Source organism: Peromyscus leucopus, chromosome X (assembly GCF_004664715.2).
Source record: "Peromyscus leucopus breed LL Stock chromosome X, UCI_PerLeu_2.1, whole genome shotgun sequence".
In the NCBI taxonomy this organism is placed as follows: domain Eukaryota; kingdom Metazoa; phylum Chordata; class Mammalia; order Rodentia; family Cricetidae; genus Peromyscus; species Peromyscus leucopus.
The window spans coordinates 61,896,999-61,921,724 of NC_051083.1; the positions used below are offsets into that span (position 1 = coordinate 61,896,999).

Here is a 24,726-nt window from a genome sequence, read left to right on the forward strand (position 1 = left end):
AATGGCTGATGAGTTGGTAGAGAGATTCCGGGGCAGACTAGGGCAGCTGAGGATGCCAGCAAAGGTACTGTCTGCAGCTAGGCCGGGAGCACCAACTCCACTTTCCTAGGATGTCTTAGGACTGGAAAGGCTAAACGACAAGCTCTTGTTCTAACTAGAGAGTTTTGTGTACTTCTGCCTATCACTTCATGAAAGAAAATGAACGGAAAAGAAAAACACTTGAGAAAAGTCACTTTAATTTTCTGATCTGAACCCACAAGACAAGATGGTCCTTTTCAGAGTAAAAAATAACCCAATAGTTTCACAAAAACTTTAGAAAGTATCAATGAAAAATAAAAAACACTTCTAAAAGTTTGTAAAATATGCCTAAAAGGAAAAAATGAACTATTCAAGAGAAGAAATACTGAACTAAACTTTTATATCGTTTCACTTTAGACATACTGACCAGCCCTGAAGCCCTCAGGTACTGTTAAGTTGCTTATATAAACTTAAAGTCATGAGCATGACCTCAGGATCCGCGCTCTTTATGTCGAGCGCTTTAACCAGGCAGTCAAGAGCCTCCTGGATCTTCCCACACTCTTTCAGTTCTTTGCCACGAGCTACCAGAGTCTCGTAGTCATCGGCAGCCTCTGCTGCCGGATCCTGGGGAGGATCAACCAAAGGCTCACTGGACGACGGTTCTGGGGCACAGGCAGAGCTCTCTGGGGCCTGAGAACCAGGCTCAGACACAGACAAGCTGCTGGGCTTGTTTCCCGAGGCCTGGGCTTCCCCAGAAGGACCCTGTTCTGTGCACGCTGAGGCTTCATCGTCGTCGTCGTCGTCGCTGTTCTCTTCTTCTTCCGAGTGACCTGGAGCACTCTCCTCCTCACTGCTGTTACCAAGCCTTTCCTCCATATCCTCTACGTCATCTAAAACCACATTGATCAGAGACCTCCTGGAAGCCAAAGATCTCCTAGAATTCAAGGATGTATTCACGTTATCGGGGATTTTTGGTGAAAAGAACCTTCCAGGTGGATTGGTGTCATTTTGGGGAGTTGAAGCAAATTGTTTCACAGATGAGAAGAACTGAAAGGGAGAGATGTTTAATGAACTTGTGCTGGAAATACCTTTCAAAGCATCTTCTTCATCTTCATCATCTGAGAGGATCCTTCTAGCTTTGCTTCTGGTTTTCACACTAATCACTTCTGGTTCTTCATCACTCTTATTAGAAGAATCCAAACTAAGATTAAAGGCTGACTCTGCCCTGGAGTTAGCTGCAGGGCTTTGCAAGCTATTTTCTTTCTCATGTTCCAAAAACTTGCTGGAGAGATTTTGTCTAGTGTCTGCAGAGTCTTCCAGGAGAAGATTGAAGTCACACTCGAACTGTGGTGGTGATTCTAAAAGGTTCTCTTCCATCTCCAACTGGGCCTCGATTGCTTGAGCACCCTGTGGTGCACTAGAGGATGCTGACAAGACATCAGATATTTCAATCGTGTGTACATCTGACTCTACGTTTTGATTTTCAGTTGCTGTGGGACTGCCGTGAGATGAAAGCACACTATGCTGGAGATCTAAATTTGTCCCCAGATCAGCCTTGATGGATTGTCCAGGTGAATAATTACAACTTCCCAGAAGGTTCTCTGGCAGGGACTCCTGCCCAGGCGACACTTGTGATGCCTTCTTTTGCACAGCTTCATTTTCAGCTGCAAAACATTTTGCAGGTCCCAGGGAAGAGTCAGTCCAAACTCCTCCTCTATTTCCAGGCTCCTGGGGAGAAGTAGCTGCAGTGCCAGCATCAAATGTGCTTTCCCAGTGGTGCGGATCACCTTGCAGCAGAGTGACATCATGTGCCGTGGAGTGATCTTGGGGCTCACTCTCTGCAGACTGGTCATAAATGCTTATATTGGCCATCTGAGAACTGAGAGCCTCTACCTGGGTAGGATTAGTGAGAATGTGTGAAGGTCGAGGCTGGGGTTTGTTCAGTTCAGGAGCTTTCTTCTTCTGTTGGGAAGGAACTGCGAGTGCTTTGAGCCAGGCCTCCTCATTTCCAGGTCTTTGTCTTTCCATGGTATTTTGAGATTCGGATTCAACAAGGAACTGAGCTTTCTGCACTCGCTGTTGAATGTATAGAGAGTCTTCCAGCACGGCAAGTTCTTCTTTAACAGACAGGTCACGGGTGAACATCAAATCGTGGTCTGAGATTCCCGCTATGCCCAGCGAGTGTAGATAGGCAATATGCTCATCTAGTTTCTCATCAGATCGCCGCTGAGCAGCATGCAGAGATTGAAGCTGCATCTGGGTTGCAGAGTTCTGCAGATCCCCAACTGCGAAGAGCTCTCTTAACTCTTGTTTGCTAAAATAGCGGAATGGGTTCTTCTTATCCCCAGTAGTTTGTCTGATCAGTGAGTCTTTGAAAACCTGTCTTCTATATATTTTTTCCTCTACAGTCCCACAAGTGATTAGCCGATAAACCACAACATTCTCTTTTTGTCCAATTCGGTAAACTCTATCCACAGCTTGAGCATCAGTTGCAGGGTTCCAGCTAGGGTCAAAAATGACCACTCTAGTTGCTGCAGTTAATGTTAGGCCAACACCACCTACTTGAGTGGTAAGTAGAAAAACAGAGTAGTCTTTATTTTGCTGGAATAACTGGATTCTTTTTTCTCGTTCCCAGAGATGAGTAATTGTGCCATCAATTCGCAATGTCTTAAAGTGCTTATTCTTTAAGAGGCGCTCAATGATGTTGAGAATTTGTCTTGACTGAGAAAACACCAGCGTTTGCTGTCCTTCATCGTGAAGTCTTTCTAGCAGGGCCATTAAGAATAACATTTTTCCAGACTCTTGCATCAGTGCACTGTCAGTTAAATGATCAATGCTGTCCACATCTGAGGCACCTTCTTGCTCACTGTCATCCTGAGCGCAGAATGTGGCAGTCTCTAGATTCAGCAAATGACAGGCTCGTGCAGACAGCAGCCTGGGGTGGTCACAGAGTTTCTTTAAGACACTCAGCTCAGCCAGAGGTGAGCGTGTCTCCATTAGTAACTCCTTGATGTGATCTAAAGACACGAATTTCCTATAAATCTCCTCTTGTAAAGGCACGAGACGTATCCAAACAATGAGATCATTTTTCCTGGTAAGGGAAGGCATCTCACAAATGGCTTCAACACCTGGGTTCTTTTCACCAAGTCTGGCCTCTGGGTTGTCTGCCTTTTTCGTCTGCACTTCTTCTTTGGTCCTCCTGAGAAAATAGGGTTTTATGATTTCCATTAAGTTTTCAGATATCTTAAGTCCCAAGGCTTTTTCCCCAGGGGTAGCATCCTTCTCTCTTGCTCTAATAATAGGATTCTCATACTCCATTTTAAAAGTTTTTAATGTTCCTAACAAGGAGCCCTGGCAAGCAAAATCAAACAGGGACCACAGCTCTTGCAAATTATTCTGGATTGGTGTTCCTGTGAGGAGGAGGCGATTACTTGCAGGAACAGCACGAGCACATATTGCTGACTTGGTAGAGGCACTTTTGATCTTATGGGCTTCATCAAGAATGACATAGTCCCATACGAATGCTTGTCCATTACAGCTTCCAAGTTGCTGCCAGTTATTGATTAGCATTTGGTAGGTAGTGATAATGACGCCATTCCTTTGTTGAATCCGTGTCAGGCTTCTAGTACGCTCACCCTTGCTGGAGCCATGAAAGGTTTTGACTCTCATTCCTGGAGTCCACTTGGCAAACTCTTTGACCCAGGTATTAATGAGATTGGTTGGCATGATCAATAGCACATGATTCACAAGTGAAGCATCAAACATACCAGACAGGAAAGCAATGATCTGAACAGTCTTTCCCAGTCCCATATCATCTGCTAAGATGCCCCCTTTTCTTCCATCCTTATATAGGCTATAGAGAAAGGCAATGCCTTCTTTCTGGTGCTCAAAGAGTTTCTCATACAGCTCTCGATAAAGCAGCAAGCCAGAGTTGCATACATCTGTGAATTCATCATCTTCTTCTTCTGCTGTCAACTGCTCCAAAGCTTCCTCTAGTTTTTGGATTCTGCTGATCACCTTTTTGGTGGGAAAAATGTCCTTTGCCAAATTGAAAAGTTTCAATGCTTCTTCCAGATCTCCATTCTTAGCTGCTTCTTTGGCTTCTTGCACATATCTATTTAAAAAAAGGAAAAGAAATATGACATGGGACTAGGGGTATAGCTCAAGTGGTAAAATACTTGCTTGGCATGAAGGAGCCCTTGGGGTCAATTGCCAATATGAGAGAAGGAGGGGAACAGAAAGAAAGGAAACAGACTGAATATTCTATGAGAGCTTCAGAGTCCATTTTTGAATCCAGACTGTAGTTGGGATTTTTTTTCTTAAAAGACAATTTCAAGCACCCTATGGCGTTCTTCATAAACTCACTATATAGCCAAGGATGACCTTGAACCTGTCATCCCCCAGCCTCTAACCCATCTCACGAGTGCTAGGAATTATAGTCATGTGCTATGCTCAATTTTATGTGTGGTGCTGGGCTTTGTGCATTCTAGGCAATCGTTTTACCAGCTGAGGTTCATCCAGCCCTGGAACTAAGTTGGGTTTCTAAAGCCCTTGATTCAGGGAGGCAGATATTAGCACAGAAAAAAAAAATACACACATGCCGGGCAGTGGTGGGGCACACCTTTAATCCCAGCACTTGGGAGGCAGAGCCAGACGGATCTCTGTGAGTTCGAGGCCAGCCTGGGCTACAGAGTGAGTTCCAGGAAAAGCGCAAAGCTACACAGAGAAACCCTGTCTCAAAATACCACACACAAAAAAATAAGGTTTAGGGCTGGAGAGATGGCTCAGAGGTTAAGAACACTGACTGTTCTTCCAGAGGTCCTGAGTTCAATTCCTAGCAACCACATGGTGGCTCACAACCATCTGTAATGAGATCTGGCGCCTCTTCTGGCCTGCAGGCATACATGCTGTATACATAATAAATTAAAAAAAAGATAAAATAAAAAAAATTAAAAAGAAAAAGAAAAAAGAAAAAATACACACTTGCACTCTAAGCACTTCAGAGGCTGAGAGAAGAGGATCAAGAGTTCTAGGCCAGGGCTGATAAGATGGGTGAATAGGGTAGAGGGGTTGCCACCAAGCGTGACCGCTGAGTTTGATCCCTAGAACCCACATAGTAGAGGGAGAGAACTGACTTCCTCAGGTTGTCCTGTGACCTGCAAACATGCTGTGTCACGTGCATCTACCAACCTGCACTCAGATAGATAGACAGACAGACAGATGTAAAAAAAAAAAAAAGCCTTTTTAAAGTTCTAGGCCAGCCTGGGCTAGAGTTAAGACCCTGCCTCAAAACAAAGAAGAAATACAGTTAGTGTTATGCCAATAATCTCAACACTTGGAAGGTAGAGACAGGACTAGGAATTTAAGGTCAGTCTGAGCTACACAACCAACCTGAGTTACACGAGACTCTATTTCAAAAAACACAAAATAAAAATGGACAATGGATTATATGAATAAATGCTCAATATTAGTCATCAGGGAAATGCAAATAAAAACCACAATGAGACTCCATCCTGACCCAGCAAGACAGCTCAGCCGGTAAAGCACTTTCAACACAAGCCTTACAACTTGCGTTCACTCTCTGGAAGCCATTAAGGAAGGAAGGAAGGAAGGAAGGAAGGAAGGGAGGGAGGGAGGGAGGGAGGAGGGAGGGAGGGAGGGAGGGGGGGAGGGAGGGAGGGAGGGAGGGAGGAGGGAGGGAGGGAGGAGGGAAGGAAGGAAGGAAGGAAGGAGGGAAGGAAGGAGGGAAGGAAGGAAGTCCCCAGAATTGTCCTCTGATCTCTACACACACACACACACACACACACACACACACACACACACACACACACAAATAAGTAAAAAAATTAAAAGAAACTCCATCTCACTCAACTTAGAATAACTAAGACAAGAAAGCAAGAATTCTGGGGAGGGAGCAATCTTTACATACTGCTGGGAATGTATATTAGTATAGCCTCTATGGAAGGTAATACAGAGGTTCCTAAAAAATGAGAATAGAAACACTTTCTAGAACTGGGTGTGGTGGCACAAGCCTTTATTCCCAGTTCTCTGAAGGCAGAGGCAGGCAGATCTCTGTGAGTTCAAAGCCAGACTGGTCTACAGAGTGAGTTCCAGGACAGCCAGGGCAACACAGAGAAACCCTGTCTCGAAAACTAAAAACAAAAACCAACCAACCCCCAAAACATAAAACAAAATAAATAAAAGGTAAATAAGAACATAGGATGCTCCATGTTGGTTATGGGGAAACTGGAAGCAAAACCACAATGAGGCACCACTTTATAACCCGCTAGGGCTGGAGAGGTGATGGCTAAACAGGTACAGATTTCTTTGGAGGGTAATGACAATGTCCTAAAATTACAATGTCCTAAAATTAGCTAGTGAAAGGTGCACAATTACCTGAACACACCGCACACTTATGGGAATATAATGGATGTCACTGAACTGGATAGTGTCAATAGGCGACATGCCCGGCATAAGCATTCGATGATGGCGATAATTCAAAAATGTCTCTGGTGGACAAAGTTTAAGCTGCTTAATCTGATATTACAAGTCCTCTCTGACATAGCCAGCAACCTATGACCCCTCTGCCTTTACCAGTCACTTCCTACCTTACACATTTTTTGTTTTAGAGATAGTGTATTGCTATGTAGCCCTGGCTATTCTGGAACTCACTGTGTAGACTAGACCAGACTGGCCTGGCCTCAAACTCCAAGGTCTGCCTGCTTCTGCCTCCTGAGTGCTGTGATCGAAGGCCTGCGCCTTACCCATTTTATTCTAAGCGCTTACACCCATCATGCTTCTGTGTCCTCTAAGTGCAGGCTCACCCCGCCGTCCTCTTTCTAGAACACTCTGCTCTTTCACGACGCTCACTTCACCGCACTCATCCTTTACAGATTTTCAGAGGCAGGTCTGACACCTCACATCTGTAATTCCAGTGGAGGCAGTGCCACACCAACTCCAGTGTGAACATCGTTAGTTCAAGGCCAGCCTAAGCTACACACTGCCTCAAAAGGCTAAAACAAACAAACAAACAAACAAACAACCCATTGATTCTCAGGCTGGTGATATAACTCAATGGTAGAGACTTGCCTAACATTCACAAAAGCCGAGGTGCAATCTCTAGTACCACAAAGAAAATAAGACAGAGATTCTCAATTTTCTATAGACTTTCTTGGGAGGGGGCTTGTTAAGACACAGATCTCTGGGCTTCAACATCAGATCTTCTGACTCTGTATTGGGATGTAAGAATTCAGAGCCATAAAAGTAGCCAGGTGATTGACACTAATGTTTTTCACATATATTTATATGCACAATGGAGCACTACTCAGATATTACTAAGAAGAAAGTCACCAGGCATGGTGGTGCATACCTTTAATTCTAGCATTAGGAGGCAGAGGCAGACCGATCTGTGAGTTGGAGGCCAGTCTGGTCTACACAGCAGTTCCAGGACAGCCAGGGCTACATAAATACTGTCTCAAAAAAAAAAAAAAAAAAAAAGAAGAGGAGGAAGAGAAGGAAATTATGTTATTTGCAAAAAACAAACAAATAACCAGATGGTACTACAAATCATTTTAAATGAGTAATAAGGAGATAAAGACCATCAAAGCACTGTCTATACACACACACACACACACACTAAAGTATCGTAATGAAACTATAATTTATATAATTAATACATACCAGTAAGAAGTTTTTAAAAAAATACAGTTGAGGCCTCACTTAAGGTTTTTCTTACCCCATGTCCCGGGTGGATCTGTTGTTCTGCCTCAATATTGATTCCTAGTAAGTGTACTAGTGTGTCTTAGTTAGGGTAACTACTGCTATGATGAAACACCATGACCAAAAAACAACTTGGGGAGGAAAGGGTTGATTCACCTTACACTTCCATATCACTGTTCACCACTGAAGGAAGTTGGGACAGAACTCAAACAGGGCAGGATCCTGGAGGTGGGAGCTGATGAAGAGACCATGGAGGGTGCTGTTTACTGGCTTGCTTCCCCCAGCTTACTCAGCCTGCTTTCTTATAGAACCCAGGACCACCAACCCAGTGAAGATACCACCCACATTGGGCTGGGCCCTCCCCCATGAACCATTAAGAAAATGCCCTAAGGCTTGCCTACAGCCTGATCTTATAGAGGCATTTTCTTGAGGGTCCCTTCCCTCAGGTGACTAGCTTGTGTCAAGTTGACATAAAACTGTTCAGCACACAGTGCATTTATATAACTCAATGTGTTAAAATCATCACAGGGAACTCAGTGGTTAAGATCTCTTGGCAGAGATCATGGGTTCAGTTCTGTCTTTAACTCCAATCTATATGGTGAATTCCAGAATCACAAGGTCTACATGGAAAGACTCTATCTCCAAAACAAAGCAAAAATGTGTAAGGTAGGAAGTGCCTGCCACAGGCTCCTGCATGCACATGGTGCATATTCACACTCAGGCACACACTGCTGTGGAGTGTTATTATTATGTTTGTTTGTTTTTTTCTGAGACAGGGTTTTTCTGGGTAGTTTTGGTGCCTGTCCTGGAACTCACTCTGCAGACCAGGCTTTCCTCAAACTCTCAGAAATCCGTCTGGCTCTGCCTCCCGAGTGCTGGGATTAAGGCGTGCGCCACCACCGCCCAGCTGGAATATTATTTTAACTAGGCAAAGATGGGTTACATTTGTGTATGCTGCAGAATATTACTTTAACTATGTGAAAGTATGTTACATTTGTTTATGCTGCCTTTGTTAATGATGGGAAGATGTGTTGCTGTTTCACCATGCCTGCCTAAGGCACCTGATTGGTCTAATAAAAAAAAGCTGAATAGCCAGGCAGGAGAGGGACAGGCAGGGCTGATGGGCAGAGAGAATAAGCTGGAGAGAGAGGAGGAGGAGGAGGAGGAATGAGGGAGGAAGAGGGGGACACGTCTAGGGCCAGAAGCCAGGCAGCCACCAGACAGCCAGACACAGATATACAGAAGAAAGGTAAAAAGCCCTGAGGCAAAACATAGATGAAGAGAAACAGGTTAAGTTATAAGAGCTAGCAAGAAACGAGCCTAAGCCTTGGCCGAGCTTCATAACTAGTAAGTCTCCGTGTGATGATTTGGGAGCTGGTTGGTGGCCAAAAGCAAAAGTCTGGTACAACATACACATAAAATGTTTCAAAAGCTGCAAAGGCTGTAGAAACAGTTCAGCCAGAACAGGCTTGCCATACAAGCATGAAGACCCAAGTCTGCTCCTCAGTATCCATGCAAAAAGGGAGAGTAGTGGCCGGGCGGTGGAGGCAAAGGCAGGTGGATCTCTGTGAGCTCAAGGCCAGCCTGGGCTACAGAGTAAGTTCCAGGAAAGGCGCAAAGCTACACAGAGAAACCCTGTCTCGGAAAACTAATTAAAAAAAAAAGTGGGAGTAGTGGCAAGCACTTGTAATCCCAAACCTGGGTGAGGGGTGGAGACAGGAGGATCCCTGAGTCTTGCCGGCCAGTCAACCTAGCCTAATTGGTGAGTTCCAGATCAATGCGAGATCTTATCTCAAAAAGCAGGTGGATAGAGCCTGAAGAATGGCAGCTGAAGTTGTACCTGACCTCCACATGATATATACATCTATGTACATGCACCCTCGTATACATGCACCCACACACCTATACATCTAACACTACACAGAGAGAGAGAGAGAGAGAGACACAGAGAGAGAAAGAGAGAGAGAGAAGGGGGGGAAATCATCACAGACTATTAGAAGTATATAGATCAAGGGATCAGGACTCAGTCTGTGTTGGTTGGTTTTTGTCAACTTGACACAAACCTGTACACATAACATATATACAAACCTATAGCATATCTAAGAGGGATTTTTTTTTTGAGACAAGGTCTCTCAATGTAGTCCTGGCTGGCCTGGAACTCACAGAGCTATGCCTACCTCTGCCTCCCAAGTGCCGGGATTAAAGGTGCACACTACCAGTCTGGTTGGAAAGAGGGACTCTTAATTGAGAATGCTTCCATAAGGTGGTCTTGCGTACAAGTCTGTAGATGTAGTGTTTTAGTGAGAGGGCCCAGCCCACTGTGGGCAGTACCAGGGCTGGGCAGGTTGAGGAAGGCACTAGCAAACAAGCCGGTCAACAGCACTCCTCCGTGGTCTCTGCTCCAGTTCCTGCCTTGACTTTCCTTCCTTCATGATGGGCTGTAAGCTGTGAGGCTAAATAAACCCCTTCCCTCCCAAGTTGTTTTTGCCATGGTGTTTTATTCCAGCAATGGAAACTGTTGGAATTGCTTCAAAGTATGTGTGCAAATGTGTGAATCTCCTCCACCCATCTGGTGTCAGCAATGATCTATGTTGTGACAGTACAGGACAAACTGAGAATGAGGTTGGTGCTCGTTTTTCTTACAATCACCAGACCTTCTGTGGTTTTTTTGTTTTGTTTTTTTCGACACAGGGTTTCTCTGTGTAGTTTTGGAGCCTGTCCTAGATCTCGCTCTGTAGACCAGACTGGCCTCGAACTCACAGAGATCCGCCTGGCTCTGCCTCCCGAGTGCTGGGATTAAAGGCGTGCACCACTGCCGCCCAGCAGAACTTGTTTTAACAGCAATAATTCATGGATAGTGGACTTGAACAGGTGAGTGACTGATGATAGATTGTAGGAGCCAAGTTTCTGACTGCTGGAGTAGGAGTTTACAACAGACATGGTGAGAGATAGCTACGGAGGGACAGATCAGAGCCGGGGACAACAGTACAGATCCATGTCTACTTTAATGTAGAGAGAAATATCTAGACAGGTACACACATGGGTTAGTATACACATCTGCTTACTTGCTCTCTGTCCTCAAAGAGGGTCTAGAAGCAATGATAGTAGCAACAAGCACACTTAGTACCACACCAAGGATTCTAATATAACTCCACAATTAAAGGAACCAGCTCTCTGAAAACATGGGTGATTCTAGGACCATGGTGAGAAATAAACCATGAAAGATGAACTTGGAGTCCAAGAAAAGTAGGTTGTTTTGTGGTTTAAATACACCGAGTTAAATGCACTGGTGAGATATGTTCAGAATACTGAGGTAGAAAAAAACCCACAAAAGGGGGACTGGAAAGATGGCTCAGAGGTTAAGAGCACTGTTCTCCCAGAGGTCCTGAGTTCAATTCCCAGCAACCACAAGGTGGCTAATAACCATCTGTAATGAGATCTGGCACCCTCTTCTGGCCTGCAGGCATATATGTAGGCAGAACACTGTATACTTAATAAATAAATTAATCTTTTTTTAAAAAAAACAAAACAACAAAAGCTAACTTGAATGGGTGTGGTAGTGCACGGCTATAATCCCAGAATTCCAAAGGTAAAGGAAGATGATCAGAACCAGCCTGGGCTACAAGAAACCCTGTATCACAAAAACAAAAACAAAAAGCAAAAAAACCTAACTCTGTAAAGATGTGGATGTGTCAAGGTTACTCAGGAACCAACTGAACCGGATCCCCATGCTTAGATGTAGAACACCTTGAATTGTAGTATATAACTCAAAAGTATGAAATAATGTTCATGAGCCCACAGCAATAAAATTGAGTAAATAAATATGGAGACAAATCTCCCACAGAGAAGAATGTCAAATAAGGTAAACATTCTACCCTCAATGAAGTGAGGCCTAATTGCTACTCCTTAAATGTGTGCTGTTCATTATAACGTGCTAACTAACACACTAACAAACGGTACAGTATGGAAAAGGGTCCCTCCAAGGGAAATTAACCTTATACATTGATGAACTGGCAAACAAAATTTAAGCCAGGTGATCAAGGTCAACAGAGCTGGGTGTAGTGGTACAATCTATAAGCCTTTAGGAGGCTGAAGTAGGCAGATCTGAGTTGGAAGCCAGACTGATTTACATAGTGAGCTCCAGGCCAGGCAAAGTCAAAGGCAAAAAAAAAATCAATAGAAATATGTCACACTGATAATATGTACCATTTTGTGTTGCTTAGCTTTTTCATTATTGTGACAAAATACCAGAGAAATCAATTAAGGAAGGATGAAAGGTGGGCAGAAAACAGGATATTCACAGAATGCTACGTTTCTCCAACATATTACTTCATCATAAAGGGGGAATTCAAGTTTGCAAAGGAAGAATTAAACTATGACCAGTGAGCCCTCTGATCAATCTTAGTATTACTGAAAATTGGAAAACTTCCTTGCTTTTATTATTATTTTTTAGATACCTGTTTGTTTTCTTTTTGTTTGGTTTGGTTTTTAAGACAGGGTTTCTCGGGGCTGGAGAGATGGCTCAGTGGTTAAGAGCACTGACTGCTCTTCCAAAGGACCTGGGTTCAATTCCCAGCATCCACATGGCAGCTCACAGCTGTCTGTAACTCTCCAGTTCCAGGGGACCCTCACACAGACATACAGGCAAAACACCAATGCACATAAAATAAAAATACATAAATTATTAAAAAAAAAGATAGGGTTTCTCTGTGTAGCACTGGCTGTCCTGGAACTTGCTTTGTAGATCAAGTTAGACTCAAACTCACAGAAATTCACCTGCCTCTACCTCCTGAGTGCTGGGATTAAAGGCATGTGTCACCATCTCCCAGCAACCTGTTTGTTTTCTAATGAGAAAGAGAAAAAAAAGTTGTAGATTTGGGTAGTAGGGATGTGGGGAGATTCTAGGAGTTGGGAGAAGAGAAATGGTAACCAGAATATATTATATGAAAAAAATCTACTTTCAATTTTTAAAAAATTTTTTAAAAAGAAATTAAAAAGCCAGGGTCTTTCTAGGTAGCCCAGACTAGCCTCTACCTCCCACACCAGCTTGAAAGGTATTGTTTTGGCTGGGCAGTGGTGGTGTATGCCTTTAATCCCAGCACCCAGGAGGCAGAGGCAGATGGATCTATGAGTTTGATGCCAGCCTCGTCTACAGAGTTCATTCCAGGGGAGCCAGGGCTACACAGAGAGACCCTGTCTGGGAAAAATAAAAAACAAAACAAAAGTACTGCTTGTCTGTTTGTTTTCTAGCAACAACAAAAGTTAGACCAAAGTCCTTATACCAGAGCCTCAACTAGACACATGAAGAGTCTACCCATACTAACAGGACACAAGGCAGTAAATACAGTGGGAACAACATCAGGACATGAGTTGGCAGGGAGAAGCTTGTGGACAGTCTCTTCTGACTGCTTCCATCAATCCAGTGAAACTGGAAGCAGGGTCAGAGGGTCAGAGATGAGGGGGGTATTGAGGCTTTGAAAAGCAGAATGATAAGAAACATCTATCTAGCAGAACAGATGACTGCCAAGTAATGTTATGAGCCTGTCTGACAATAATTATGGATGATCCTGCATAGCTATGGTTTATATATCCACAGATTCAACTAACAGTGGACTGAAAATATATGGAAGGCCGAAGAAATGGTTCAGTGGTTAACGGCGTGTACTGCTCTTGTATAGGACCAAGCTATGATTCCCAGCACCCATATCAGGAAGCTACAACAGCCCATAACCCAGGCAAATACAATGCACTTTTCTGTTCTCTGAGGTCACCTGCACTCACATACACATCTACACACATACAAATAATTAAGAAATAAAATAAACTTGATTTTTTTAAAAAAAGAATATACTAGGAAAAAAATGACAGGTATTGAATATGCATACTTTTTTCCTTATCATTATTCCCTAAACAGAATAGCTTAATTACTATGTACATAGATTTACACTGTATTAGGCATTGTAAGTAATCTGGAGATGATTTAAACTAGGACACAGATATGATATCATTTTGAATGAGAGACTGAGTACCTGCAGCTTTTTGTATTCAAGGGAAATCTAGAACTGATCTCTAAGGACACAGAGAGAGGGACAGCTATATTATCTTTTTAAAAATGGTTATCTTATTTTGTTTTTTAAATTTATTTATTTATTATGTATACAGTGTTCTGTCTGCATGTGTCCCTGTAGGCCAGAAGAGGGCACCAGATCTCATTACAGATGGTGAGCCACCATGTGGTTGCTGGGAATTGAACTCAGGACCTCTGGAAGAGCAGCTAGTGCTCTTAGCCACTGAGCCATCTCTCCAACCCCTCACTTTGTGTTTTGCCTGCATGTATGTCTGTGCACCATGTGCACATAGTGCCTATGGATCCCCTGGAACCGGCGTTTCAGATGGTTGTAAACTTGCCATGTAGGTGCTGGGATTCAGACCTCTTAAGCGCTGAGCCATCTTTCCAACCCTGTATTATCATTTTTGAAACAGGGGTCTCATTCTATGGCTTAAGCTGGACTGGAACTATGTTGTCCAGGCTGATCTCAAACTTAATGCAACTGCCACAACCTCCTGAGCATTGGGATTATAGGCACAGACTACCATATAGGCACGTATTATCTTTTCTGTTAGTTTTAAGATATGGTCTCACCGTGTAACTTTAGCTGGCCTGGAACTCACTATGTAGATCAGGCTGGGCATGAACTCCCAGTAACCCTCTTGCTTCTGCCTCCAAGTGCTAGGATTCCAGGTGTGTATCACCATGCTCATTGCCACATATTACCTTCTATCCTGTGGTTCTGTAGGAGTCTGCTACAGGTCTCATGGGCTAAAATTCAAGGTGTCAGTAAGACGGCATCCCTTTCTGGAGGGTCCAGGAGGAATCTTTTCTTTCCAGTTTCTAGGTCTGCTCACATTTCTTAGATCACAGCTCCTTCCATCTCATGAGCCAGCAAAAATCTGTTGAGTTCTCCTTACTTAGTATCACTTGGATCTCCTACCTTTCTCCACCACTTTTAAGGACACTTGCAATTATCTGGAGGAAATCTCTATATTTTAGGGCCAACTGATTGGTGACCTTGATTCTACCATGGCCCTTAACACTTTCTTACCATATAAGATAATATCCACGTGAAGGTTGTAGTCTTATCAAGAGGATAAAAATACAGGGGGTCAGGGAAGAGAAATTTACAATTATATGCAAGGAAGTTTCTATATTACTGACTCTGAACTTCAGGCTATGTAAAGAGAAAAATGAGAGCCAAATTGAGTAAGGGAGAGCGAATAGACCCCAAGAGAGGGCTATAGAGCCCAGTGATGCAGTGATGTCAAATGGTTATTCACACTGGCATCCTACACTAAGTAAGGTAGGGGAGAGTGGAATGCTTAAAATTTAGATAAGGAAAGTGTAATTACAAAGTGAGTCAATGACCAGATGGTGGTGGTACACACTTTTAACCCCAGCACTCGGGGGCGGAGGCAGGTGGATTTCTGTGAGTTTGAGGCCAGCCTGGTCTACAGAGCGAGTTCCAGGACAGCCAGAGCTGTTACACAGAGAAACCCTATCTCGAAAAAAAAAAAAAAAAAAAAAAAGTGAGTCTAGCCAAGCATAGTGGTACACACCTATAATCCCAGCACTTGGGAGGTAGAGACAGTAGGACCAGAAATAATTCAACTGGAGGCCAGTCTGGCCTATGTGAGACCTTGTCTCAAAAATAAACAACAAAATGTGATTCTAGCCAAGTCTAGTGGTACATACCCATAACCTCAGCACTAGAAAAGCTAAGGCATGAGGATGACAAGTTTTAAAGGTTACCTGGATACCTGAGTTCAAGGCCAGCCTAAGTATCTTAATGAGGCTCTACTTCAAAATTTTTTAAAAAGTGAAAAGAACGATAGAGCACTTGCCTAGCAAGCATGAGGCCCTGTGTGTGTGTGTGTGTGTGTGTGTGTGTGTGTGTGTGTGTGTGTGTTATTCCATTAATGAAGTATAGCTGCAATTAATATGGTTAATTTAACTTAATTGAATTTAGAAATGCTTAAGAAGTTGGTAAAAGTTGGGCAGTGGTGGCACACACCTTCAATCCCAGCACTCGAGAGGCAGAGGCAGGCGGATCTCTGTGAGTTCAAGGCCAGCCTGGGCTACAGAGCGAGATTCAGGACAAGCACCAAAACTACAGAGAGACCCTGTCTCGAAAAACCATAAAAAAAAAAAACAACAACAAAAAACAAGAAAAAGGAGTTAGTAAAACACAACTCTGGGCTTGTAAAGAACGGTTAGTTCCTGGAGCAGTAAGGCCGAGTGCTCTGACATAATGAAAGGACTGATCCCCCGGTGGATTCATACTATGATAATATTATTGGGAAACAGCTTCCTCAGAGGAAGAGGATCACTGGAGGTATGTCTTTGGGGACATGTTACTGCTCTGCTTTGTCACACTCTTCCTGTTATAATGGATTGAAACTTACGGAATTGTGAACAAAAATAAATCCTCCCGGCCAGGCAAGGGGGCACACACCTATAGTTAGCTTTGGGAGTTCTAGGCCAGCTTCAGCTACACAGTGCTACATGAGAGTCCATCTAAATAAATCACAAAATCCTTCTTCTCTCCAATGGTTTCTGCCAGCCATTCGTCATAGCAATGAGAAAGTTTATCACACTGCCGACTCTTTCCAGTTCCACCCCCACCTCTCTGTCTGCTTGTGTTGGGCAAGCAGAAAACACACCCTCCTTCGTCACCAGAAGGAATTTCAAACCATGCCATGTCTCAGTGCCTCCACAGGGAGGGACCTTCACCTTAGTACCACCCCAGCCATGATAAAATCCCCAAATATATGTCCTTTGCCTGTTTTCTCATCACTTTCAAATCAGAGTTGGAAATCTGTTCTTTCTCCAGAAAGCCCCATATGTATCTAATATACTTTTCTATCATCTTGGTTGGGTGTGTGGCACCAGAAGTCTTGGTGTGTGAACCAAATTTGAGTGGGGGTCCATTTCAGTGTATTCCTGTTGCTATAACAAAATACTTGAGGCTGGATAATTTATAAAGGTTAATTTCTGGCTCACAGCTCTGGAAATCCAAGAACATGGTACTAGTACTTGTTCAGCTTCTGGTGAATACTACAAGATGCTCTATGCATGGCAGAAAAGTAGAAGGGGAAACAGGATGTGAAAGAAAGACAAGGGAAAAAACAAACAAAAGGAAAGACAGACAAGGGACAAAAGGAATTGTTCTGGTTTGAATAAGAAATAAGAAATGTATTCGTATCTTAAAAACTCATGTACTGGAGGCAGAGAGATGACTCAATGGGTAAGAGTACTTAATGCCCAACTCTAGGGACCCACCAGCATCCACGTCAAAGAAATAGAACGGAGAGTGATGGAACGCATACCCAGTGTCCTTCTTTGGCCTCTGTACATCTGCACACAGATGCAGGCATCTGCACACATCCATGCACACGCGTTATACTCACAACTATCCCCACCCCCAACTAAAACCTCAGGCCAGCAAGATGGCTCAGAGGGTAAGGTACCTGACACCGAATCTGATAGCTAGAGTTCAATTTCCAGAATCCACATCGTGGAAGGACAGAAGCAACTCACAAAAGTTGCTCTCTGACTTCCACATGTGTGTGTAAAGATGCACACATGCACAGAAAAAAAAACCAACCCTAATTATTAAAAGAGAAAGAAAAATTGCGCTGAAGGCCTAGTAACCGTGTAATGTTCAAAGATGGGGCTTTTGAGCCCCAAAGTGGATCCTGATGACTCTAATCTAATCAAAGGATTGATTGATGAATCCCTTGATGAAATCAGTATCTGATAGCATCATTGGGAGTGGGTGGGACCTAGAAGATGGGGCCCAGGAAGCATGAGACAGCGGCGCAGAAGTCCACATTGTCCCAGGTCACTCCCCGCCCCTTCCGCTTTCCTCTGCTATGCTAACTCCCTCATGAAGCTTCTGCCTTACCCAAGGAAGGCCCAAAAGCAATGCAGCCAGCCAAGTATGTACCAAAACCTCTAAAATCGTTAGCGTAAATAAATCTTTGGTGTTGTTTTGGTTTTGGAGACAGGAAGACAGTGTGTGACTGTCGTGGAACTCGCTCTGTAAACTAGGCTGGCAACAAATTCACAGAGACCCACTTGCCTCTGCCTCCCAAGTGATTAAAGGTGTGCGCCACCACTGCCCCGGGAGCCTAAATAAATCTTAAGCTGTTTTTTCCCCAGGTATTCTGTTATAGCAACAGAGAGTGACTAACACTGAAGCAAACTTGCTCTGACAGTTAATCCCTTCATCAGAGCCCCAGAGACCCAGCCCACTATTTCTCAAGACCACCCGAGTTTTGGTGGGATCAAGCCATCGTCAAACCACAGCAGGAGCCATCCATGTCTCTGCAAGGTGGTCAATACAGGAGGTGCTGTGGTAACTGGAGGTGCAAGGCATACGGTACAACTATGATGTTAACTAGTAGTGCAGGGCATACGGTACAACTATGACGTTAACTAGTAGTGCAGGGCATACGGTACAACTATGACGTTAACTGGTAGTGTAAGGCATACGGTACAGCTATGACGTTAACTGGTAGTGCAGGGCATACGGTACAACTATGACGTTAACAGGTAGTGCAGGGCATACGGTACAACTATGACGTTAACAGGTAGTGCAGGGCATGCGGTACAACTATGACGTTAACAGGTAGTGCAGGGCATGCGGTACAACTATGACGTTAAGTGGTGTAAAGGAAAAGAATAAGAGAACCTCAAAAAAGGAGATGAAGAAACTGAAAAGACAGAGTAAGGCAGGATAATCTGCACAAACACTGAAACTGAAAAGAATGTGCCATGCCTTCATGCTATACACTATTTCCTTAACAGCTCCATGGTATTCCAGTGTACGGACATGGATGCACTATTCTTTATTTCACAATTTCCCTATCAACAGGTATGTCGATTGGGCTGAGGCTGTAGCTCAATGAGAAAGCACTTGTCTAACATATGTGAAGCATAAAGCCCCAGGTTCAACCTTCAGCATAACCAAAACAGGATGGAGATTGCTGTTTCCTTTTCAGAATTGCTATCACTAGCAATATATACAATAAAGCATGCACATGTATTTTTACACACACACACACACACACACACACACACACACAACTTAGTCCACTCATATTTGTGAAAATAAATAACAGAATTTCTACCCAGAAAAAGTAAAACTTAAACATGGCATAGTAGCACATGTCTCTAATCCTTGTATTCAGAAGGCTGAGGTTTAAGGATCTCTAGTTTCAGGGGCAGCCTAGGCTACACTGAGAGACTCTAAAAAACCAAGAGTTGTCCTCTGACGTCCACACCCATGCCACCACCCACAAATAATGTACACACAGACACTAATACATTTTTATAGAAAAAACTTTACCTGGATGGAGACATTGCCTAATGATTGAGAGCACTTACTGCTCTTGCAGAGGACCTGGATTTGTTCATATACATAAAAAAATTGTAAATTTAGCTGTGTGGTGGTGGTGCATGCCTTTAATCCCAGCACTTGGGAGGCAGAAGCAGGATCTCTATGAGTTCGAGGCCAGACTCTACAGAGTCTACAGAAGAGTCTACAGAGTCTACACTCTGGTCTACAGAGTGAGCTCCAGGACAGCCAGGGCTACACAGAGAAACCTTGTCTCAAAAAAACAAAAACAAAAAGAAAAAAAAATGTAAACTAGCAGGACGGTTAGTAGCACACACCTTTAATCCCAGCACTTGGGAACCAGTCAGGTGGATCTCCGTGAGTTCGAGGCCAGCCTGGTCTACACAGCTAGTTCTAGGACAGCCAAGGCTACAAAAAGAAACCCTATCTTGAAAAACCAAAAAAAAAAAAAAAAAAAAGGGGCTCTTTTTCATCGTCCCCAGCCTGCTGAAAAGTCGCCATGAGCAAGGCCCACCCTCCCGAGCTGAAGAAATTTATGGACAAGAAGTTATCATTGAAGTTAAATGGTGGCTGACATGTACAAGGAATACTACGGGGCTTTGATCCCTTTATGAATCTTGTGGTTGATGAGTGTGTGGAAATGGGCAACAGAATAACATCGGCATGGTGGTCATACGAGGAAACAGCATCATCATGTTAGAAGCCTTGGAAAGATTCTAAACAATGGCTGGTCAGGAGAGGAGTCCACATCTTTCCCCTAAGGACTGTTTGATTGGGGTGTAGAATTGGGTCATGTGCATTTTCATATGAAACTTTTTGCTAAATAAACTCTTGTGATACTCAGAAAAAAAATTGAACTTACTATTAATAAATACAAACTATACCTCTTTTATAAGTGAAATTCTGGTGTTGCTATACCTGGAATATTGTATGTATTTTATTTATATTTTAAGAAAAATAAATATTTTTATTTATTAAAAACTTGTGGCAGGCGGTGGTGATGCACACATTTAATCCCAGCACTCAGCAGGCAAAGCCAGGTAGGTAGACCTTTGAGTTTGAGCCAGCCTGGTCTACAGATTGAGTTCTAGGACAGCCAAAGCCACACAAGGAAACCCTGTCTCAAAAAACAAAAAAGCAAAACTTGAAAAGCATGCATTCATTCATTTCTCTCTGTTCTTGACTGTGAATATAATGTGACAGTAATGGTATGTAACCTGGAAGTATAAGCTAAAATAAACCCTTTCTGTCCTAAAAACAAAACATAACTTGAATACTTGCTGGATCTGCTGCCACACACCTGTAATCCCAGAACTCAGGACATAGTGCAGTAAGATCATGCAGGAATTCATGGCTAGCCTGGTCTAGATAATGAGACCCTGTCTCAAAAACACACACAAAAAAATGAACATTGTAAATTGTTTTGCTCCTAAGGTTTTATACTACTTTAAACTTTTGATTGTGAATTTACAAGTACTAGATGAAGCCTCAGCCTCCTGAGTGCTGGAATTAAAGACATGATGCACTACCATAAGGACTGGTTGCTCTAGCCTGACAAATAGCTCGTGGTATTACTTTAGGAAACCAGGCTATTTTATGAGTTAAATAAATAAGGGCAAAAAGTAAAATCTCCTGTGCATCAAACAACACAGTAAGAAGGCACCTTCCACAATAAACTGTTTTGTAGAGAGAAAAGGCAGGCTGGTGAGATGGCTGGGGGGGGGGGGGTAAAAGTGCCTGCAGCCCTGTGTGGGGACTTGAGTGCAACCCCTGGAACTGACTTAGCAGGAGAATTTGCTCCTGTAAATTGTTCTCTGGCCTCCACATTCACTCCATGGCATTCAAGTATACTCCCTGACACAAGTAAATGTAATTTAAAAAAAGTTCAAGTGGGGCCAGCAAGATAGCTCGGTGTGCAACCTGAGTCCAATCCCAGGGACTACCGCTGCAGAAGGAGAAAACCAACTGGAGCAAGTTATCCTCTGACCTCTGACCTCTGCATGTACCATCGTGTGTGTGTGTGTGTGTGTGTGTGTGTGTGTGTGTGTGTGTGTGTGTATGTGTATGTGTGTCTGTGTGTGTACACAAACAATACCCTGGGTGTGGGGAAGACAAAATTTAAAGAGCTAAAAGTCAACTTATATAATTGGGGGAAATATCTGCAAATCTGATGAATCAATCAATGTTCAGATACCTAGTTTGCCCTTCTTGCTGATGGAGCATCAAGAAACTTCAACACATTGACAAAGCCAAAACTCCCTACAGAGAATGTGTTTTTCTAAAGGCATTTCAAATAAGAATGTTAAAAACAACAAACAAACTGGCTGGAAGTTTGTAACCTTGAGTTTCCCTGAATTAGCACTGGTCTCAGCCCTAAATCTAAACAGTGAACCTCATAAAACCTTTCACTTGCAAAAGAACATTCTTTAAGAAAAACAAGTAGGCCTGCGGCAGTGGTGGTGCAGGCCTTTAATCCCAGCACTCAGGAGGCAGAGGCAGGCGGATCTCTGTGAGTTCAAGGCCAGCCTGGGCTACAGAGCTAGTTCAGGACAGGCTCCAAAGCTACAGAGAAACCCTGTCTCAAAAAACAAATAAATAAATAAAAAGGAAAAAAAAAACCCAAGTAAACCAGCTCATATATTCTTAATTTAATTACATTTTAAGCTTGATTTAATCAAACCCTGTTGTAAACTACATCCTTTGAGATATCTGACTTGGAAAGCCACAGACTTTTATACAGAGACAGCCATTGTGAAGACACAGGGGAGCCAACTGTCTTGTGAAATATACCCCCACGCACTGTCCTTTTCTTACTTGACTCCAGCTCTAAATATTCATAGACTCACTAACTTTGCTTCACTCCGGTTTGTCTTGAAATTTTTTTTTCTACATTTTTACCTCAGAGGAGGTCCCTGGAGGGAAAACTCCTCAGAATACCGGTAGCTTTGTCCACCGCCGACACCGAACTTTAATTCAGTGGGACCTGAGGTTACACACCTGTAATACCATCCCTCTGGAGGCTGAGAGAAAAGGATGAGCGTTCAAGAACAGCCTGGGCTACACACACACACACAGTAAAAACCTGTCTCAAAAAAAAATCTACAAGTTAACAACATACACCTATGTGTTGGAGAGCTGACTGTGGTTAAGAGCACTGGCTGCTTTTCCAGAGGACCTGGGCTTAATTCCCAGCACAACCATCTGTAAGTCCAGTCCGGGGAAGGGGAGGGTGCCCCACACCCCACTGTAGTTGTGATTTTCTTCCCTTTACTGATGAGTGTGTGTGTGTGGGGGGGGGAGCTGCCATGGCAGGCTTAGAGGCCCAGACACAGCTTCTGTGACAGGCTTACTGGCAGGCAACACCCAGATCCAGGAGAAGCCATAAGTTAACCCAGGGAGGAGCCAGCATCTAAGGGGAAGTACCAGGCATCCCCAAACGTTTCAACTCTTAGATTAAATAAGATCACCAGATGTCCCTGAGCCTAGCACACACCTATTTCCCTTTTACAGACACCCCTAGACAAATGTCAGCCAATCAGGGTCCTGAACCCTAGAAATACTCTCGCCCCAACCTCTGCTATGATAAAAACACTACCCTGCCTGGGCTCAGGGCTCTCTGCTCTCACTGATGTGTTGGACAGAGAGTCCAAGCACTGAGCTTGATAATAAAGGCTCTTTGCTTTTATACAAGGGATTTGGTCTCCGTGGTGGCCTTCTGGGGGGTCCCCGCTATCCAGGCATAACAATGAGTGGTTTTGAGCATCCTTTCATACATTTGTTTGCCACTATTAGCATGTTTTTAAGAAAAAGCCTTTGCTTATGTTTTATGTCGATTCTTTAAAATTAATTTTATGGGCATGGGTGTTTTGCCTGCATGTATGTCTGTACACCACATGGGTACAGTGACTGTGGAAGCCAGAAGTGAGCACAGGATCCTGTAGGACTGGAGTTACAAACGGTTGTGAGCCACTATATGGATGCTAGAAATTGAACCCGGGTCCTCTGGAAGAGCAGTTAGTGCTCTCAACCTCTGAGCCATCTCTCCAGCCCTGTACTACAGTTTTTAATAGTTAAATATTCCCCTCCACATTACCAAGCTCCGACTCAGCCATCTGGTGAAAGCATATATTCAGTCACACAGTTTAACGGTTCCTGTTCTGGATGATGCGTCGCTCACCGACCATTATAATTGGCCATTCTTTCCTTTAATGTCAACACTCTGGTCAGGAAATGAAGCATTTTACAGCCTCTATCAAACACTACATAGCATTTCTTTTTCAGATCCCATTTACTAACAACCTGGGGACCATTTTCCCTCTTTTCCGCCCAGGTCTGACCGCTGGCAGGTTAGAAAGACTCAAGGACTTCATCGGTTAGTTGAAATTCGGGCTCTTAAATAGTTCACACTGGAGAGTTATTTGACTAATATGGCAGGGCGGGAGGTGGGGTGAGGGGTGGGAAGACGCTCCCCAGGTTAGAAATCTGGTCAAATCCACAAGCGGTTCCTAGGGGAGCGTGGGAGCCATTCGACCCCCCACCCCAGGCCAGGAACTGCGAGCCAGACCCGCCTGGATGCCCAAGCATACCTCAGATAACTCGCAGCCAGCTGTGGGCTCAAAGCCTCCACTTCCGCTGAGCCTTGGGAAGCCTCCATGATCAAGGGAAATGAATTCGCAGTAAAGCCACGCTTGAATTTCGCTCGCTCCCGCCTTACACAGGCTCGGCGCACGAACCAGACTGGTAGAACCAACCGTCCGCCTCCAGGCTGGCCAATCCGGGATCCAGCTCCAGCGCTGTTTCCGGAGCCCCGCCCAGGAAGGTCTTGCGCCTGCGCCTTCGCGCACTGGCGCTAGCTGGCTAGTTAGCTAGTTTGGCGTTGCGTGTTGGGCTACGTCTTCACGTGACCGCTGGTGATTTCTTTCCCTTCCAAACTGTGCGGCGGTGTGAGAGTGTTGAGAGCGAAGTGAAGGAGTTGAGAGAGTGAGTAAAATGTGCGCGTGTTTCTCTTGAACTCGTGAGTGGAAGCTATCTTATTGTAATGGCCCGGAGAGGTTTCCATTGCCCCTTTCCCTCCCTGCCAGTGCTCGGCACTGAACATACTTGGAATTCAAACACCTAAGAGACCAAGTCCTGCACTTCAAACAGACACTGAAGGTTTTCAAGGACAGCGCCTAAGCTGTTGGTGGTGATGCACAAGTGTTTAGGAAGCAGAGACAGGAAGATCTGAAGATCCAGCCCACAGTGGGCTTACATATAAGCAAGACCCTGTCTCAGGAAAAAAAAAAAAAAAAACTAAGAGGGATATAGGGGAATGAAAACCAACGACTAAAGCTCTTATTTAAGCAATACTAAATGAATTCAGTAGGTTTTATAAAGAAGAGGTTATGAATTTGAGAGGTTTGGAAAGGGGACATGATAGTTGAATGGAAAGGAGTGGGAATCATGTTAACACAGTACTAATGTAAGAAAGTCTGAAAAAATTAAATTTAAAGAAGAAATAGCTGGATTTCATGGCACAAGCCTAGAATTCCAGCACCTTTGAGGTTGAGGTAGAAGAATTGCAAGTTCAAAA

At 43.8% G+C, this 24,726-nt stretch overlaps 1 protein-coding gene and 1 pseudogene across 1 annotated transcript; one reads left to right on the plus strand and one right to left on the minus strand.

Moving 5' to 3' along the window:
* Positions 1-214: 214 nt before the first annotated feature.
* Ercc6l (ERCC excision repair 6 like, spindle assembly checkpoint helicase) lies at positions 215-23,899 on the minus strand. The gene is made up of 2 exons (XM_028892083.2): positions 23,741-23,899; positions 215-4,132 (listed from the first exon to the last, which is right to left on the minus strand). The coding sequence occupies exons 1-2, from the start codon at positions 23,806-23,808 to the stop codon at positions 460-462; spliced, it is 3,741 nt and encodes a 1,246-aa protein (XP_028747916.1). The 5' UTR covers positions 23,809-23,899; the 3' UTR covers positions 215-459.
* Positions 19,651-19,997, plus strand: LOC114708652 (annotated as a pseudogene).
* Positions 23,900-24,726: the final 827 nt, after the last annotated feature.

What these genes read in the sequence shown, in the direction of transcription:
- Ercc6l (XM_028892083.2), bottom strand. Translation starts at nt 23,808, where the DNA reads ATGGAGGCTTCCCAAGGCTCAGCGGAAGTGGAGGCTTTGAGCCCACAG. An exon ending in CTGGCTGCGAGTTATCTGAG is followed by an intron (nt 4,133 to 23,740) that starts GTATGCTTGGGC and finishes TTTTTTAAATAG; the next exon opens with ATATGTGCAAGAAGCCAAAG.